This window comes from Oncorhynchus clarkii, chromosome 4 (genome assembly GCF_045791955.1).
Source record: "Oncorhynchus clarkii lewisi isolate Uvic-CL-2024 chromosome 4, UVic_Ocla_1.0, whole genome shotgun sequence".
NCBI lineage: Eukaryota > Metazoa > Chordata > Actinopteri > Salmoniformes > Salmonidae > Oncorhynchus > Oncorhynchus clarkii.
In genome coordinates, this window is record NC_092150.1 from 21,940,689 (window position 1) to 21,958,390 (window position 17,702).

General features: G+C 40.9%; 1 protein-coding gene across 1 annotated transcript in view; it reads left to right on the forward strand.

The window, feature by feature from the left end:
* The window catches only part of LOC139406598 (ephrin type-B receptor 1-like), a 185,236-nt gene that overhangs the window by 145,467 nt on the left and 22,067 nt on the right, over positions 1-17,702 (forward strand). Inside the window, exons 10-11 of the mRNA XM_071149361.1 lie at positions 15,522-15,710; positions 16,750-16,997. Of these exons, the coding sequence (XP_071005462.1) occupies positions 15,522-15,710; positions 16,750-16,997 (437 nt within the window). The remainder of the gene's footprint in view (positions 1-15,521; positions 15,711-16,749; positions 16,998-17,702) is intronic.

Sequence of the window (17,702 nt, forward strand, 5' to 3'; positions counted from 1 at the left end):
GTTCTTCTACATACTGTGGGTTCTGAACCAGACCAGTAGTCAGGGAACAGGGGTTAAAGCATGCACATGTTTCAGCGTTTTACAGCTGAAATGATCGATATTGGATAACACTCTGCCAATCAGTGCCTACACGGCCCTGACCTTTCACAGATCAGTCTGTTGCCATGTATTCTGTATCCGGACTAATTAAAGGTGAATTTCCCCAGAGTCTTACTGCCCTGTTCAACTACTCCTCTTCTCTCTCTGTTGGAGCAGTACGGTGTACATTGCCATCAAGAACATTCGATCCTATGTAGCCAACAGCCCTGTGCTTACAGTCAAATGACAGGTTATAATTAAACCATCTATTTTATATCAGGACATCCTTTTTCCTAATCGGGTATTCCTGAATCACAAAATGATTGGTTTCATTCGTCTTCCTTGTTTGTCAAGGGAGCAAGAGTAAAAACAAGATGTCATGGCGATTTTGTCCTCCCTCTGACATCTCCTCTCCGTCTCCTTCTTGCTCTGTATTGGGATTAACAGCATTAAACTGTCATTCTGTTTCATAGACCTTCTAAGCACTCAGATCAGTTGTGGAAAGTGTTTAGAAATGCATCTATTATTTCTCTCCTCCATCCATAAAAATAATAAAATAAAATATACAATAGTATGACCATCTGTAGATACAAGACTATACAGATAAAGTGTGACCTATTTAACTGTTTGCTATTTAAATAGATTCTGCACATGTGGCGTGAAAATATTTGGACCGTGTGCAGGTAGAGCTTCATATAATCAGGGGTGAAAGTAGATTTCATTTCTTACTAGCACAGGACACTCAAGTGCACGCACAAAAACATGTTATACAATATTTTTGTATACAATTACAGGGTAGCCTACCCTGATGACACTGACAAACAGATCAATAAAAACGATGTTGTCTGGTCCATATAAATGGCCAACGAAAAGGGGAGACACAAATACAATATGACGTCGATCTAACCTAGAGGAGGAAATGATTGTCCAAAAACAAACCAAAGTGGCAATGACCCAATGACAGTGAATATGCACACAAACTGGGGATATGGCCGATGTTCTCCGCTGGTGCCGATAAGATAGGCTACTGTTCACTCAATTAAGTTAAGAATTTTGATAACTAAAAGACAGATTGGAGTCTTTTCATTGTCATCTCTTTACAGCAATAGCCATTAGCTTTCCAAACAGTTTTTCCCTGATTGTATTTTTAAATATAGTGATATGCGTGGCTGTGTGTCTCTGCTTTTCACTGAAGTCACAACATATATTTGGTGTTTGCAACTAAAACAATACACAGATTTTTTGAATGAAGCTAATGATCATCTGTGACCAAATCATGCTTTCTGGTGTAGTAGCCTATTTTAAATGATTTTATGTAGGCTATTTCTGTATAGACAGGAGTAAGCTAATTAAGCTATATAATTTGGCAATTTAATTCAATTTACTTTTGGGAAAGCTTAGCTTCCCCTAGCCTTATGGACATGCCGGCTATGCATTTTAATGATTGTCAAACAATCATTTACCCGTGCACATTCGTCCACTAACAAATTCATTTCAGCATCCAAACCCTAACAGTGCAATGTGCACCCGCAATTTGATGAGTGGAAAAAGACCTACATGTACAAAACACCTACATGTATTGTAATGACATTATGCGATTGTCTTTAGGCTTAAACTTGTAGCCAGAATTGATGCATCCACTGTTGTCCACGTGCGCCTCAGACTTGGCCACTCATCTCCGCCTTTTCCGACGGCGTCTCGGCCACTCATCTCCACCTTCACAAAATGTAAGTGTTCTCCTCAAACCACAAAGCAATTTGGACCGTATAACACCAGGTTTCCAGTAAATTTGCAAATTTTGCAGCATGAACTGACATGTTGTCCACCCAATCAAAGACTCAAAGAATGAATCTAGTGCTGGAAGCATAAGCTACAGCTGGCTAGCACTGCAGAGCATAAAATGTGGTGAGTAGTTGACTCAAAGAGAAAGAAAGACGATAGTTGATCAGTTTTTAACAAATACATTTTGGGTAGGCTGTGTGGAGCGGGTATGATATGAAGATTTGGCTTGGAAAGTTTTTTTCCCTGCTCACAGACCGCTTATGTGTTTATACAAGAATGTGAAAGGCGGTATTGAACGTGTCAATGTCTGTCACCTTGATTACTCAAATTTCTCTCGACCTGTGCACCTCTTGACCTGTGCACCTGCAAACTTTCATTCATAGGCTAGGTTGTAGCAACCTCATGATGGGTATAGGGAACATTTTTATATCATCTAGTAGCCTAAACTTATCAATGTTATATTGAGCTGGGTGAAAGGAATAGGAATGACGATCATCCAATATGCTGTAATAGAAATAAAGCCATGGTCATAAATAATCGTCCTTACTCGTCTTAAACGGCACCGACCACCACTGGTGAGCTGGTTCTCTTTGTCCTCTTTTTCTCAGCGCCTTAGTAAATCCTCTAATTTGATTGTGTGTGGATTCACTTAATTGTCTATTAAACCTGAGTCGCCTATTGGTTCAAAGCAATTTTGTCAGCATGAGCCCCATTCAATTGAGAACCAAGCCCTTGATCTCTCACATACAGTAGGCCACATAATAGATGGTTCCAAGTTAACTCTTCTGATTGTCCTTAACTTTGAAAAGTACCATTATTATTTTATTTTGTATTGTAGAATACATGTGGAAAGAGGTAGAACTCTGACAGATCCATATTTAACCAAGTACCTTAAATGGTAAAATGCTGATAAATCTACATTTTCCAGTTTAAGTTTACTTTGTATTTGTTGTGAGGGTGAAATGTTGGCACAAATGAAACAAGTAGGATCTTAATTTGATCACTCTTTTGTTGATGGGAATGGTCCTGAACAGCAGGAAATGCAAACTTGTAAAGGAGTGCGTAACTGGCTGCAGGGAAGTCAGGTACAGTAGAGCAGAAATGGGTAGCAAACAGAGCACTTTATTGAGGCGAACAAAACACGGTACTCAGAAAACTAAACACACACGGGTTAAAATAACTCCGCGCAAGACAGCCTGGAGTACAGATACATTTACATATAACAATTCCACACACAGACATGAGGGGGAAACAGAGGGTTATATGCAAGACGAGTAATGAGGGAATGCAAACCAGGTGTGCGGGAAAACAAGACAAAACAAATGGAAAATGAAAGGTGGATTGGCGATGGCTAGAAGATCGGTGACGTCTCCCGCCGAACGCGGCCCGAACAAGGAAAGGGACCGACCTCGGCGGAAGCCGTGACAAAACTTGCAGTGTATTTAAGGTTTAAAAAGACTTCTAAAGTTAGTCATTTACAATTAAACATTTTAGACTTGATTTGCCGTAAAGTAAAATGTATCAACCCCTACATTATTTTCCGTTATTTATAATCCACATAATAATTCACATTTCCTGTTGCTGCAGGATTATTTTCTTGCTGTAGCAAACTGGCACAAATTAAGATCCTTCATCTGTATAATTCTGTATAGTTTTTCATCTGTTAATTACATCTCCATTTCTTCACCGCACGGACCCTTTTACGCACAGGTGTTTCTGCACAGACTTATTTAAGTGTAAACAAACAACATGCTCTGACAAGATAAAGCGTGCCTATCTGTATAATGAATATAAACTGAATGGGATGAGATTATGGCTGTGGCGGTCATGAAATGTTGTCAGCCGGTGATTGTCAAGCAAAAAGCTGCCGGTCTCACGGTAATTGACAGTTAATTAACATAAACACATTTAGCATCTCCTGGCTTCCTACAAGCCACTGATGCAGACCTTTGGAACCATATTTTTTAAAGTATAATAAATCCATGTATTATTAGCAGACAAGATGTGCTTATTATTTTTTATACATTCTAAGGCTTCATGATGCTTCATGATGCGGCTCTAATGGTGATTTGAAAAAAGTTGCATGAAAGGCATGAGCTCTTTGTTTTTTGCACAGGCTATACACACTTCAACAGTCTCTCATTCACAATTTGACAGGCACCTGATAATGCCTTTAATTTCCTGGCTGCATCCCCTTTGTGTGGCCTTAATGCCCACTAAAAAATGTAAAACCAAAATAATGTTTACAATACCATTGCTGAATTCCTCTTGATTCAACTAACTTCCCACAATGATTTTAATCAGAACAGTATAGCCATTCATTCCACTGTTGTAGTTCTCAGGTTGGGATAATTTGCTTAAATATTTTGTATTTTGTATTGCATTTTAAAGCAAAAACCAAGCTATGAGGTTGAACGAATTGTCCGTAGAGCTCCGAGACAGGATTGTGTCTCAGCACAGATCTGGGGAAGAGTACCAAAGCAATTCTAAAGCATTGAAGGTCCAGAAAAACACAGTGGCCTCCATCATTCTTAAAAAAAATGTTTTAACCTATTTTCTCCCCAATTTTGTGGTATCCAATTGGTAGTTATAGTCTTGTCTCATTGCTGCAATTCCCGTACGGACTCGGGAGAGGCGAAGGTCAAGAGCCATGAGTTCTGCGAAACACAACCCAACCAGGCTGCACTGCTTCTTAACACAATGCCCACTTAACCCGGAAGCCAGCCGCACCAATGTGTCGGAGGTAACACTGTGCACCTGGCGACTGTGTCAGCAGCCCGTCACAGGTGCGCGATGGAAGAAGGACATCCCTGCCGGCCAAACCCTCCCCTAACCTGGACGACGCTGGGCCAATTGTGCACCGCCCCACGGGTCTCCCGGTGGAAACCAGCTGCGACGGAGCCTGAACTCAAACCCAGAATCTCAATTGGCACAGCTACCACTGCGATGCAATGCCTTAGACCCCTGCGCCACTCCATCATTATGAAATGGAAGAAGTTTGGAACCACCAAGACTCTTCCTAGAGCTGGCTGCCTGGTCAAACTGAGCAATCGGGGGAGAAGAGCATTAATCAGGGAGGTGACCAAGAACCCGATGGTCACTCTGACAGAGCTCCAGAGTTCCTCTGTGGAAATGGGAGAACCTTCCAGAAGGACAACCATCTCTGCAGCACTCAACCAGTCAGGCTTTTATTGTAAAGTGGCCAGACGGAAGCCACTCAGTAAAAGGCACATGACAGCTCGCTTGGAGTTTGCCAAAAGGCAGCTAAAGGACTCTCAGACTATGAAAAACAAGATTCTCTGGTCTGATGAATGCCAAGCGTCACATCTGAAGGAAACCTGGCACCATCCCTACGATGGAGCATGGTGGTGGCATCATCATGCTGTGGGAATGTTTTTCAGTGGCAGGGACTGGGAGACTAGTCAGGGTCGAGGAATAGATGAACAGAGCAAAGTACAGAGAGATCCTTGATGAAAACCTGCTCCAGGTTGCTCAGGACCTCAGACTAGGGTGAAGGTTTACCTTCCAACAGGACAACAACCCTAATCACACAACCAAGACAACGCAGGAGTGGCTTTGGGGCAAGTCTCTGAATGTCCTTGAGTGGCCCAGCCAGAGCCCAGACTTGAACCCAGCAGAAACAGCCCCCAACCAACCTGACAGAGCTTGAGAGGATCGGCAGAGAAGATAGTGTCATACCCAAGAAGTCTCGAGGCTGTAATCGCTGCCAAAGGTTCTTCAACAAAGTACAGAGTAAAGGCTCTGAACACTTATGTAAATGTAATATTTCAGTAGTTTTTTTATAAATTTGGTAACATTTCTAAAAAGTTTTTTTTTACTTTGTCATTATGGGGTATTGTGTGTAGATTGATGAGGGAAAATAACAACGTTTAACACGTGCGCTGGAAATCGGGAAACAAGTTCAGGGAGTGAGTACATTTAATAAAAGAAACATAATACAAAACAGGAAACACAAACAACACACTTACAAGAAACTGAAACAGAAACAATAACGCCTGGGGAAGGAACCAAAGGGAGTGACATATATAGTGAAGATAATCAGGGAAGTGATGGAGTCCAGGTGAGTCTGATGACTCGCAGGTGTGCGTAACGATGGTGAGAGGTATGCACTATAACGAGCATCCTGGTGACCTAGAGGCCGGAGAGGGAGCACACGTGGCACAATGTAATCCATTTTAGAATAAGGCTGTAACAAAATGTGGAAAAAGTCAAGGGGTCCGAATACTTTCCGAATGCACTGTAGTCAAACCTCCAATCAAAAAAATGGGAGAACACAAATGTACAATATCTGAAGCTTTAACAGTACTTGTGTGTGTGAGTGCAAGTGTTCAACTTCAAGAATATTGATTAGAGTGAGTAGGCCTACTTAAACATAACATTGGGAGCAATGTTTAGACAAAAGATGGCACTGCCATCTACTTCAACAAGTCAGCAACTCTGGACGTTCTGCTTACTCCAGACCAGGCCCTAATTAGCGAGACTCAAAAGAGGAAGCGACGGCGCAAGAGAGGCAAAAGAGCTGGCAACCTGATGAGGTTGGTGTACAAATAAACGGCCTCTACCCTCCATTCTATTAGCGAACGAGAAAAAAACGATCCCTTTTCGAGAGTATCCTATTAACGGGACCCGAAGAACTGTAATTTTGTATGTTTCTCAGAGTTGTGGCTGAAAAAGGACATATATTATCCATCTTGCTGATTTGTCCATGCATCGTTAAGACCGATCGGCAGCCTCGGGGAAGATGAAGACGGGAGGGGTGTGTCTCTTTGTTAATAGCTGGTGCGCGATCTCTAATGTTAAGGAAGTCTATAGTTTTCATCTATATTGTCATCTACTAACAGCTATTGTCACGTTCACTGGAATAATTATCGGACCATGCTGCAGCGCGATATGGTTTCCACATATTATTTATTAGAAATGCACAAAACAACAAAGAAAGAATGAAACAAACAACGAACCGTAACTAAGAGGTGGAACATACACTAACTCAAAACAATATCCCATAAAACACAGGTGGAAAAATGCTACTTAAATATGATCCCCAACGACGATAGCCAGCTGCCTCTAATTGGGAATCATACCAAACACCAACATAGAAAAACTAAACTAGAACCCCATATAGAAAATAATAACTAGAAAACCAGTCACGCCCTGACCTACTCTACCATAGAAAGTAAGGGCTCTCTATGGTCAGGACGTGACAGCTATTCTAGTTATGGTTCATCCTATCTCACTACTGCTGTACACATATTTTCTAGTCATATACTCTCCATACTGTATTTACACACCCTTATATGTATATTTCTATACATTATATGCATTTATTTTTTATTCCGGTCTCTGACATTGGTCGTTTTAATATTTATTTATTTAAAAAATATATACAGTTGAAGTTGGAAGTTTACATACACTTAGGTTGGAGTCATTAAAACTCGTTTTCAACCACTCCACAAATTTCTTGTTAACAAACTATAGTTTTGGCAAGTCGGTTGGGATGTTTACAGACAGATTATTTCACTTATAATTCACTGTATCACAATTTCAGTGGGTCAGAAGTTGACTGTGCCTTTAAACAGCTTGGAAAATTCCAGAAAATTATGTCATGGCTTTAGAAGCTTCTGATAGGCTAATAGACATCCTTTGAATCAATTGGAGGTGTACCTGTGGATGTATTTCAAGGCCTACCTTCAAACTCAGTGCCTCTTTGCTTGACATCATGGGAAAATCAAAAGTAATCAGCCAAGAACTCAGAAAAAAAAAATCATCTGGTTCATCCTTGGGAGCAATTTCCAAATGCCTGAAGGTACCAAGTTCATCTGTACAAACAATAGTACGCAAATATAAACACCATGGGACGCAGCTGTCATACCGCTCAGGAAGGAGACATCTCCTAGAGATGAATGTACTTTGGTGCGAAAAGTGCAAATCAATCCCAGAACAACAGCAAAAGACCTTGTGAAGATGCTGGAGGAAACAGGCACAAAAGTATCTATATCCACAGTAAAACGAGTCCTATATCGACATAACCTGAAAGGCCGCTCAGCAAGGAAGAAGCCACTGCTCTAAAACCGCAATAAAAAAGCCAGACTACGGTTTGCAACTGCACATGGGGACAAAGATCGTACTTTTTGGAGAAATGTTCTCTGGTCTGATGAAACAAAAATAGAACTGTTTGGCCATAATAACCATCATCATATTTGGAGGAAAAGGGGGGGCTTGTAAGCCGAAGAACACCATCCCAACCGTGAAGCACGGGCGTGGCAGCATCATGTTGTGGGGGTGCTTTGCTGCAGGAGAGACTGGTGCACTTCACAAAATAGATGGCATCATGAAGGAGGAAAATTCTGTGGATATATTGAAGCAACATCACAAGACATCAGTCAGGAAGTTAAAGCTTGGTCACAAATGGGTCGTCCACATGGACAATGACCCCAAGCATACTTCCAAAGTTGTGGCAAAATGGCTTAAGGACAACAAAGTCAAGGTATTGGAGTGGCCATCACAAAGCCTTGACCTCAATCCTATAGAACATTTTTGGGCATAACTGAAAAAGCGTGTGCGAGCAAGGAGGCCTACAAACCTGACTCAGTTACACCAGCTCTGTCATGTGGAATGGGCCAAAATTCACCCAACTACATGTGGGAAGCTTGTGGAAGGCTACCTGAAACGTTTGACCCAAGTTAAACAATTTATAGGCAATGCAACCAAATACAAATTGAGTGTATGTAAACGTTTGACCCATTGGGAATGTGATGAAATAAATAAAAGCTGAAATAAATCATTCTCTCTACTATTATTCTCACATTTCAAATTCTTAACATAAAATGGTGATCCTAACTGACCTAAGACAGGGAATTTTATTAGGATTAAACGTCAGGAATTGTGAAAATTGAGTTTAAATGTATTTGGCTAAGGTGTATGTAAACTTCCGACTTCAACTGTATATTTAAATGATGTGTATTTTTTAAATTGTTTTATTATTACTAGGTTTTAATGGACTGTTGGAGCTAGAAACAAAAGCATTTCGCTGCACCTGCAAATTTGCAAAGATCAGCAAATATGTGTACGCGACCAATAAAATGTGTTTTTGCTTTGATTTGATGTCTATAAGCAATTGTTACAGCATCAGGTAAATAGCTTTGAGAGCTTTGTCCAAATACTGGTGAACACAACTAACAAAAGAATCGACAATCTAACCAGAGAAGTCCAAGAACTTAAGAACAGTTTACAATTCTTCCAGGGAGATGTGGATGTTCTGAAAGAGACTTGCAGCAAGATGACAACAAACTATGTCCACACAAGATGACATCAGCACTGTCTGTGAATCATTATCACAGATGACTGGAAAAACAGACTGTCTAGAGGGACAATCTAGGAGGAATAACATTGTTGTGGATGGGATATCAGAGTCTCCACATGAGACCTGGATGGAGTCTGAGGAGAAAGTGAGAAAGATTATCACTGAAAAGCTGCAAACGGATCATAGGAAGATTGAGGCGGAGCGCACCCACATGTCTGGAAAACCTATAACCAGCCCAGGTTACAGACTCAGGCTGATAGTGGTCAAGTTCCTAAGCTTCAAGGACAAGATCTGGAGAGAGCCAAGAACTTGAGAGGAACCAACATCTTCCTCAATGAGGACTTCTTAGAACCTGTGCGTCAGAGGTGGAAAGAACTTATCTCAGCTATGAAAGCTGCTAGAGAGCGTGGGGACATTGCTTACATCTGCTTCGACAAGCTCATTGTCCACCCTCCCTCCCAAAAGCCTGAGAAGAGTGAGCGAACCAAGCTTCTGGGATAGTAGCTTCAACCCAACATCACACACATGCACACACAACAACTGACACTCACAAGTGCCTGATTGACTGACTATTAGATTGACTGACTACTGACTGACTTTTATTTTACTTATTTATTATTTCCAAATTATGTCTATCTCCGTTAAGCTACCCAGGAAAGGGATAAGAATAGCCCATACTAAAGTATGTAGTATGTAGCCTTAGAAATAAGGCTCATAAATTAACTAACTTGCTAACATCGGATAACATTCATATGCTGGCCATCTCTGAAACTTACTGAGATAATTCCTTTGGTAATACAGCAGTAGAAATATAATGATATAACATCTCCAGAGAAGACAGGGATGCCTATGGGGGAGATGTTGCTGTACATTTTTTAGAGACATATTCCTGTAAATCTTAGAGAGGATCTCATATCAAATGTTGTTGAAGTGTTGGGGTTGCAAGTTCACCTGCCTCATCTAAAGCTTATTCTTTTGGTGTGCTGCTATAGGCCACCAAGTGCTAACAGTCAGTATTTGGATAATGCTGTATGTGTGCAATACTTGATACCATGTGTGATGTTAACAGAGAGGTTTATTTTCTGGGTGACCTGAACATTGACTGTTTAGCAACTAGCTGTCCTCTCAAGAGGAAGCTTCTAACTGTGACTAAAATCCTGTGATATGACCCAGGATCTCACTCAACCAACTAGAGTGCATACCAATAGTGTTGGATCTGTGACATACACTTTTGATCATATCTCCACTAATTCTTCAGAGCTTTGCTCCGAAAGCAATATCAGTTCCCATTGGCTGTAGTGACCATAACATTGTGGTAATTACAAGGAAGCCAAAGAGCCAAAGGTTGGGCCTAAAGTAATTTATAAGAGATCGTACAAAATCTTTACTCAGGACTCTTTTGTTGAAGATGTAAAAAAAGGTATGTTGGTCTGATGTGTATGAGGAAGTTAATCCAGATGCAGCACTGGAAGTATTAGTCAAAATATTCCTGCCAATTGTTGACAAGTATGCACCTGTTAAAAAAATAACTGTGAGAACTGTTAGAGCCCCTTGGATTGATGATTAATTTAAAAATGTTATGATTCAAAGAAATGATGCAAAAGAGGTGGCAAACAAACCAGGCTGCTCAGCTGATTGGTTGACATACTTTAAACTGAGACATTTTGTGACTAAACTTAACAGAAATAAGAAGAAACTATATTACCAAACCAACATTTATGACATCAAAAAGTGGAAAAAGTCTTTGGAGTACCTTAAATGGGCAGAAAACCCAATTAATCTCCATCGTTCATTGAAGTAATTTATAACACAACCTTTCGATATTGCAATGACTATTTCACTAGTAAAGTGGAAAAACTCAGAAGTGAAATTACAACATTGAACACTTAACCATTATATTTGTGACTGACAGCCTTGACTCAGAGCTACAAAATGGCACTGCTGTTGAGGAACAAGTATTTCTGCTGTGAAAGTTGATAAACTTTTAACCCCACTTTTGAGAAAATGGCCCTTGAATGTTTTTGTACACCTACTGGAGAGCTCTTCTTTGTCTACACCTATTCAGCATCGTTCAATCCTCTTAAGACTTAGCCCCACTCATCTCTTTCAATAGTTATCCAATAGCTACCCGGACTATCTGCATTGACCCTTTTTGCATGAACTCTTTTGACTCATCATATATGCTGCTGTTGCTGTTTATTGTCTGTCTTGTTGAGCTTCAAGTTCCTCTGTGTCCACATCCCTAAGGAATTATCATGTTCCACACACACCAACACAGTCGTGAAGAGGGAATGACAATGCTTCTTCCCAGTCAGGAAGCTGAAAATACGGCCCTCTGGGCCCTCAGATGGGCCCTCAGATCCTCAAAAAGTTATACAACTGCACCAGCTCCCAAGTGGCACAGCGGTTTAAGGCACTGCATCTCAGTGCTAGAGGCGTCACTACCGACACCCTGGTTTGAATCCAGGCTGTATCACAACCGGCCGTGATTGGGAGTCCCATGAGGCGGTGCACAAATGGCCCTGTGTCGTCTGGGTTTGGCTGGTGTAGGCCGTCATTGTAAATAAGAATTTGCTCTTAACTGACTTGCCTAGTTAAATAAAGGTAAAAAAACAAAAACAAAAATTGAGAGCACCAGGACCCTGAACAGTTTCTACCTCCAAGCTGTAAGATTGATAAATACACTGAACAAAAATGCAACATGCAATCATTTCAAAGATAAGAGTTACAGTTCATATGTGATTCACCACCTGGATTTGGTCTTATGTAGCTACATTTGAAATTGTGTTTTTGATATTGGATAAAAGTAGAGACTCAGAGCTACAAAATGGTATACCAAACACTGCATTTGAGGAACAATGGGAAATTAATTCTGCTTTGAGTGTTGATCAACTTGTAAACTCACTTTTAAGAAAATGCCCTTTGACTGATTTGGTATCTAGTGGAGAGCTCTTCTTTGTCTACACCCATTCAGCATCGTTCACACCCTCTTAAGCTTTAGCCCCACCCATCTTGTTTCGATCTCTGAGCGCACACTTGACACTCTGGCCGATGATTTGTTTGTTTACATGAAAACAGCCTAACCAGCTCTGCTGGCAACAATTTCATTACACTTTTTTGCAGACATTTACTGACACCGGCCATATTCAACGGATGTTGTACACACGTCACTTAACGTTAGCTAATGAGCCAGCCAGCTAATGTTAGCTAGTTAAACAACATTGAAGAGTGCCAACAATGCCACAGTGCTGGGAGATAAACAGCCTGGTTCAATGTTAGCTAGCTAACATTAGGCTCTAACTAGAATTGCAAAGGGCTCTGGGAAATGAATAATAACGTCAGCTAGGGAGCCAGCTGGCTAACGTTAGCTGGCTAGCTAACAGTGCAATTTAGCTTAAGACATATAGCTAACTTAATCCTCCAGAAAGTGAAGAGCAACACTTATGCAGCTCCAATACACAATAAAACATTTTTTTAAAGCGGTGTTCGACAGGATTACCAACACAGGCTGACGAGCTCAAATAGACAGAAGCCCTCTATATGGCAGAACAATCCAAACACTTCTCTCGGCATGCCCAGCCCACTCATTATCTCAGTCAATCATTTTCTGTGGCTTAACCAACAAGGTTCATAATTTAAAAGGTTTGTTATTAAGGCACATGAAAGTTCACATGTTCGGGAAGGCATTTCTTCCCAATTTTTATTTTTTTTACGTTCAAACGGCTATCCTGGGAAGTTGTGACTTACGACATACCTGAATCGGGTCACATATAAGGAAATCAGTCAATTTGAAATAAATAAATTAGGCCCCAATCTATGGATTTCACATGACTGGGAATACAGATATGCATCTGATGGTCACAGATATCTTTTAAAAAAATGGTAGGGACGTGGATCAGAAAACCAGTCAGTATCTGGTGTGAACACCATATATTTTTTATTTTTGAAATTTTATTTCACCTTTATTTAACCAAGTAGGCCAGTTGAGAACAAGTTCTCATTTACAACTGTGACCTGGCCAAGATAAAGCAAAGCAGTGCGACACAAACAACAACACAGTTACACGTGGGATAAACAAAGGTACAGTCAATAACACAATAGAAAAATCTATATACAGTGTGTACAAATGGAGTAAGGAGGTAAGGCAATAAATAGGCCATAGTAGCGAAGTAGTTACAATTTAGCAAATTAACACTGGACTGATAGATGTGCAGATGATGATGTGCAAGTAGAAATACTGGTGTGCAAAAAAGTAAATAAAAAACAATACAGGGATGAGGTTGGATGGGCTATTTACAGATGGGCTGTGTACAGCTGCAGCGATAGCTAAGCTGCTCAGATAGCTGATGCTTAAAGTTAGTGAGGGAGATATAAGTCTCCAACTTCAGCCATTTTTGCAATTCGTTCCAGTCATTGGCAGCAGAGAACTAGAAGGAAAGGTGGCCAAAGGAGGTGTTGGCTTTGGGAATGACCAGTGAGATATACCTGCTGGAGCGCGTGCTACGGGTGCGTGTTGTTATGGTGACCAGTGAGCTGAGATAAGGAGGAGCTTTACTGGTGGGACCTGGGACCTGGAACATGCTGTCGATCCAGAGCATCCCAAACATGCTAAATGGGAGATGTCTGGTGAGTATACAGGCAATAGAAGAACTGAGATATTTTCAACTTCCAGGAATTGTGTAGAGATCCTTGTGACATGGGCCTGTGCATTTTCATACTAAAACAAGAAGGGATGGCGGCGGATGAATGGCACAACAATGGGCCTCAGGATCTCATCACGGTATCTCTGTGCATTCAAATTGCCATAGATAAAATGGAATTCTGTTCGTTGTCAATGGCTTATGCCTGCCGATACCTTAACATCACTGCCACCATGGGATGCACTCTTCAAAACCTTGACATCAGCAAACTGCTCGCCCACACTACGCTGTCTGCCATCTGCCCGGTACAGTTGAAACCAGGATTCATCCATGAAGAGCACACTTCAGCATGTCAGTGGCCATTGAAGGTAAGCATTTGCCCACTGAAGTCGGTTACTATGCCGAACTGCAGTCAGGTCAAGACCCTGATGAGGATGACGAGCATGCAGATGAGCTTCCTTGAAACGGTTTCTGACAGTTTGTAGACAAATTCTCCAGTTGTGCAAACCCGCAGTTTCATCAGATGTCCGGGTGGCTGTTCTCAAACGATTGTGTGACAAACGTGTTGTGTGATAAAACTGCACATTTTAGAGTGATGGTGGATTATCTTGGCAAAGGAGAAATGCATATAAACAAAATTGTGCACAAAAGCTGACAGAAATACGTTTTTTTGCACATATGGAACATTTGTGGGATCTTTTATTTCAGCTCGTGAATAATAGGACCAACACTTTACATGTTGTGGTTATATTTTTGTTCAAGTAGCTACCCAGACTATCTGCATGGACCCTTTTTGCACTCTTTTGACTCCTCACATATGCTGCTGCTACTGTTTATTATCTATCCTGTTGCCTAGTCACTTTACCCCTACCAATATGTACATATCTACCTCAATTACAGTACTTCATACCCCTGCACATCGACTCAGTACTGGTATCCTGTGTTATTGTTAATAACACAGGGTACCAGTACTAATGAGTTATTGTTACTCATTGTGTATTTATTCCTCGTCTTATTATTTTTCTGTAATTATTCAAAATTTTCTCTCTGCATTGCTGGGAAGGGCCAATAAGTAAACATTTCTCTGATAGTCTACACCTGTTGTTTAGGAAGCATGTGACAAATAGGATTGGATTTGAATGTGATTTAGCTTTATGTTACAGTGACTTTTGTGTTTATGATGAAAATGCTGTTAAAAACATTCTGATACAGATTTTGTGTTTCTTTCCCTTAGAATCTTAACATAATATACCCATAACTCAATGCACTGCTTTTCTAATGGATTTTATTTTCTATTTACATCCAAATTTGAGCAAAATCTAAAATTGCAATTAATCGAGATTAGCTAATGCCATTAACAAAATTAATTATTTTAATCGTTTGACAGCCCTAATTTAGAATAAGGTTTTACAGCTTTGTCAGTCAATTTTTTATTTAAAAATAATCTTATGTGATTATTTTATATATTTTACATGTGATAAGGTCACATAGAGGGCCGGAGATAATTACAGACACTTGTGATAATCTTAAGTACCCAAAAGGGCCATACAATCCTCTAAAGTGACCAACATTCTGGTAGTTTACTGGCAAACTTAGAACGTCTCTAGTACTATACCCTCCCTTTGCAACACTACTGATGATACATCTGTTTGTTTCCCCGAGCTCATCCAAACCTCTACTCCTTCTGTCCTCTGTTCCAGAACATTCTCTGAGACCGGACATGTCCAGCTGTCCCTCCCCCATGGCATGCCCCACCCACTTCTCTGGCTCGCCAGCGATGAAGATCTACATCGATCCCTTCACCTACGAGGACCCCAACGAAGCCGTCCGAGAATTTGCCAAAGAGATAGACGTATCCTGTGTGAAGATTGAGGAGGTCATTGGTGCAGGTGACTGGGAAGAAGGGAAACCTAACATTCAGTAACATGGGGGAGAATCTCTCTGCCTCTGCTGCAGTGAAAGCTGTGAATCTATAATTCTCTTTTCCACTTCCCCTCTACCTGTATCTGGGTGTTGGATGAAGGAACTGTCGGAAACATTTGGTCTTACCTCAGATATTCTGTTTCTGAAAACCACTCTTTCCATCTGATTTGTTTTGCTTTTAGAGAGAAAGAACCCTTTCCACTTAACAGACTTGCTCTCTTTACAGAGGGCAATGTTAGCCACTATCTCAGTGAAAACTGCTAATATCTAACTAGACTCCTTTCCATTAATCTATATTTCATGCTGATTTTATCTGCCAGGATTTTTTTTTTTACTTGACTTGATATATTCGTGCATTCAGCAAAAGAACGATCCTCACACTGACTGGTGTCTGACATGTTGGAACTTGTCTTATGACTCTGAAACTGGGCTCTATGTTAATGGGTACCACAGGGAGCCAGAGTGTAACACTCTCTTCATCTCTGTGCTTGTCGCATATACAGTGTTTATCTTTATGGGGACTTTTGATTGTACATGTGCTATATTTAAGCTATAAGGCCCAAGGGGTTGTGGCATATGGCCGATATTCCATGGCTAAGGGTTGTTCTTGGTCACAACACAACGTGGAGTGCCTGGACACAGCCATTAGCTGTGGTATATTGGCCATATATCACAAACCCTGAGCTGCCTTACTGCTATTATAAACTGTTTGCCAATGTAATTACAGCAGTAAAAATAACTGTTTTGTCATACCCGTGGTATAAGGACTGAATGCTGATTGGCTGACAGCCATAGTATATCAGACCGTATACCATGGGTATGACAAAATAAAACACTCTGTGTTGCGTCGTACATAAGAACAGCCCTTAGCCGTGGTATATTGGCCATGTACCACATTTCCTCTGGCTTTATTGCTTAAGAATAAGAAGTGAAAATACATGATATCAGCTTGCATACTAATAGTTTGCTTTGTAATAATGTAATTTATCATGTATTTTCCTCCAGGCGAGTTTGGAGAGGTGTATAAGGGTCGCCTGAAACCGTCTGGGAAGAGGGAGCTGTACGTGGCCATTAAGACCCTGAAGGCGGGCTACGTGGAGAAGCAGAGAAGAGACTTCTTGTCTGAGGCCAGCATCATGGGCCAGTTTGACCACCCCAATATCATCAGACTGGAGGGCGTGGTCACCAAGAGTCGGCCAGTCATGATTATCACAGAGTTTATGGAGAATGGGGCCCTGGACTCCTTCCTGAGGGTGAGTGCTGCTTTGTTATTCTTGTTGTGTCCTAAATGTCACCCTATTCCCTTTATAGTGCACCACTTTTGGGCCTGGTCAAAAGCATATAGTGCACTTTATAGGGAATAGGGGCCCATTTGGGACACATCCTCCTTTTTTACCTCCTCTGGTCAGCACACCAGCCCCGGCTCCAGCTTTCACCTCTGTTGCATCGGATTATACACTGGGTTGAGCTATAGGGCCACTGTGTGGTTTCATATATCAATCATATTGATTAATCAGTTAAAGCTTTTATTTCTAATTTGACAGATTCACACTAACAGTGAATTATGATTATTGAGATTAGTTATTAAAAGGATTAAGAAAATGGAGATTTAAAACTCCCTGGAGGATAAATGTATTTAATATAGCAGGGAATTGAGATCTGATAAACAACCTTGGCATGAATGAGCAAAAATGTCTTATATTTATCAATAACCTTCAATATTTCGTAATATAATTCATGAGATTAGCATAAATGAAATTGTTCCACCCAGAGCCCTTTGAGGCAGCATAGCTAATACACAGTGCCTTGATTCAATGTGCCAGCCTGGCACAGTTTACTGTGCCTTCTTCCTCCTTGGAAACAGAGAACATGGAACACAATCAATATGTGGCCCAGTTTTCTAATTCCTCCAACCTGTTTCCTCCTCCCTTTGATCCTGGACTCATTTGAAACGGGGC